This window comes from Myotis brandtii, unplaced genomic scaffold, assembly GCF_000412655.1.
Source record: "Myotis brandtii unplaced genomic scaffold, ASM41265v1 scaffold691, whole genome shotgun sequence".
Classification (NCBI taxonomy): Eukaryota; Metazoa; Chordata; class Mammalia; order Chiroptera; family Vespertilionidae; genus Myotis; species Myotis brandtii.
This window is the reverse complement of record NW_005370704.1, coordinates 551846-553125: the sequence shown is the minus strand read 5'-3', so window position 1 is coordinate 553125 and position 1280 is coordinate 551846. Positions and strand designations below refer to the sequence as shown.

Sequence of the window (1280 nt, the reverse complement as noted above, 5' to 3'; positions counted from 1 at the left end):
GGGGGGGGGCTGTGTGTCCATCGGGGCTGGTCCAGCTCCCTGGTGGAGCCAAGTGTGCACGGAGCCAGGGCGCCCACCGGGACGCACCGTACAGCTTCACCGACAGCCGCCGCGCCCGCTCCAGGTACAGGATGGCGAAGCTCTGGTAGTCCGTCTCCCCGACAACCACGTGCACATCTCCCTTCGCGCCTCGAGCTGGGCAGAGACGGGCAAAGCCGGCCAGAGCCGGGCCAGTGCCGTCAGCCCCACCCCCGGCCCTGCATCCCCTCCTGCTGCCTCGCCTCACCTCGGAGCAGGAAGCGGCCCGGGACCTTCGTGTCTCTGTAGAGCTGCCGAACCTGCCAGCAGATGCCATCCCTGGGAGGGGCGAAGGCACAGCAGCTCGGGCACCCGCCCTGGGCAGCCGTGCGGGACAGCAGGACAGGCCACAGAGGGGGGTGGTCGGGGCTGGGGTGGCGGTGGGGCCCGCGCAGAACTCACAGCTTCTGGAAGGTGTTGACAGCCATGGCTGCACCCTGGGGCGCCACCTTCACCGTGGTGGCCTCGGCACGGTGGCCCTGCTCCTGCAGGAAGCGACAGGAGGAGGCCACGGCCACGAGGAACCAAGTCCCTGCAAACTGGAGGCAGGGGTGTCAGGGCCTGAGGGGATGGGGCTGCCCGGCCTGACCCTCCCTACGAAGCTGGGCGAGCTGCCGCCTCCCCACCGCCCCCAGCTCCACCTGCTGAGCGGCGAAGCCAGCCTTGGGCTGGATGGCGCTGATGGGGGACGGGCGCTGGGGGGGTCTCCGAGCCCCCAGACCCAGGAAGCCAGCAGCCAGGACCAGAGTCCAGAGGAGGGCAGTCCTGGGCGGCAGCATGGCGGAGGCGGTCGGTGCCAGGTCTGAGCAACACCGAGGGCAGATGAACACGTCCTGGGTCGGAGTCCACTGTCCGGTGCTGCCCAGGAAGTCACGTCTGGTCCCCAAGCCCCAGCCTCCTGAGTTTGGCCTCACCCTGGACATCTGACCTCGACCCTGCACTTCCCCGCAGGGCCCTGGCGCCAGGCCCTGGGTCCAGAGTCCGAGGTGACCCTGGCTGGTCCAGGAGCCGCCACCCGATTCCCCGTGGCCAGTGCTCAGGCCTTTGCACATTTATCTCCGTTAAACCGCTCGCAGCTCCTGGAGGTCGGCACTGGTCTTTTCTTTTTTAAAATATATTTTTATTGATTTCAGAGAGGAAGGGAGAGGCTCCTGGAGCCAGTTGCTAGGAACCGACCACGGAGAGCGGAGAGCGGCGGAGGC

General features: G+C 67.7%; 1 protein-coding gene across 1 annotated transcript; it reads right to left on the bottom strand.

Annotated features, from left to right (window-relative positions):
- Nucleotides 1–4: 4 nt before the first annotated feature.
- On the bottom strand, nt 5–1190 carry C8G (complement component 8, gamma polypeptide; the record flags this gene model as incomplete). Its single annotated transcript, XM_005881841.2, has 4 exons — nt 720–1190; nt 481–617; nt 287–357; nt 5–195 (listed from the first exon to the last, which is right to left on the bottom strand). Coding segments are annotated over exons 1-4 (810 nt in total), but the record flags the coding sequence as incomplete, so codon positions are not given.
- Between the last annotated feature and the right edge of the window lie 90 nt (nt 1191–1280).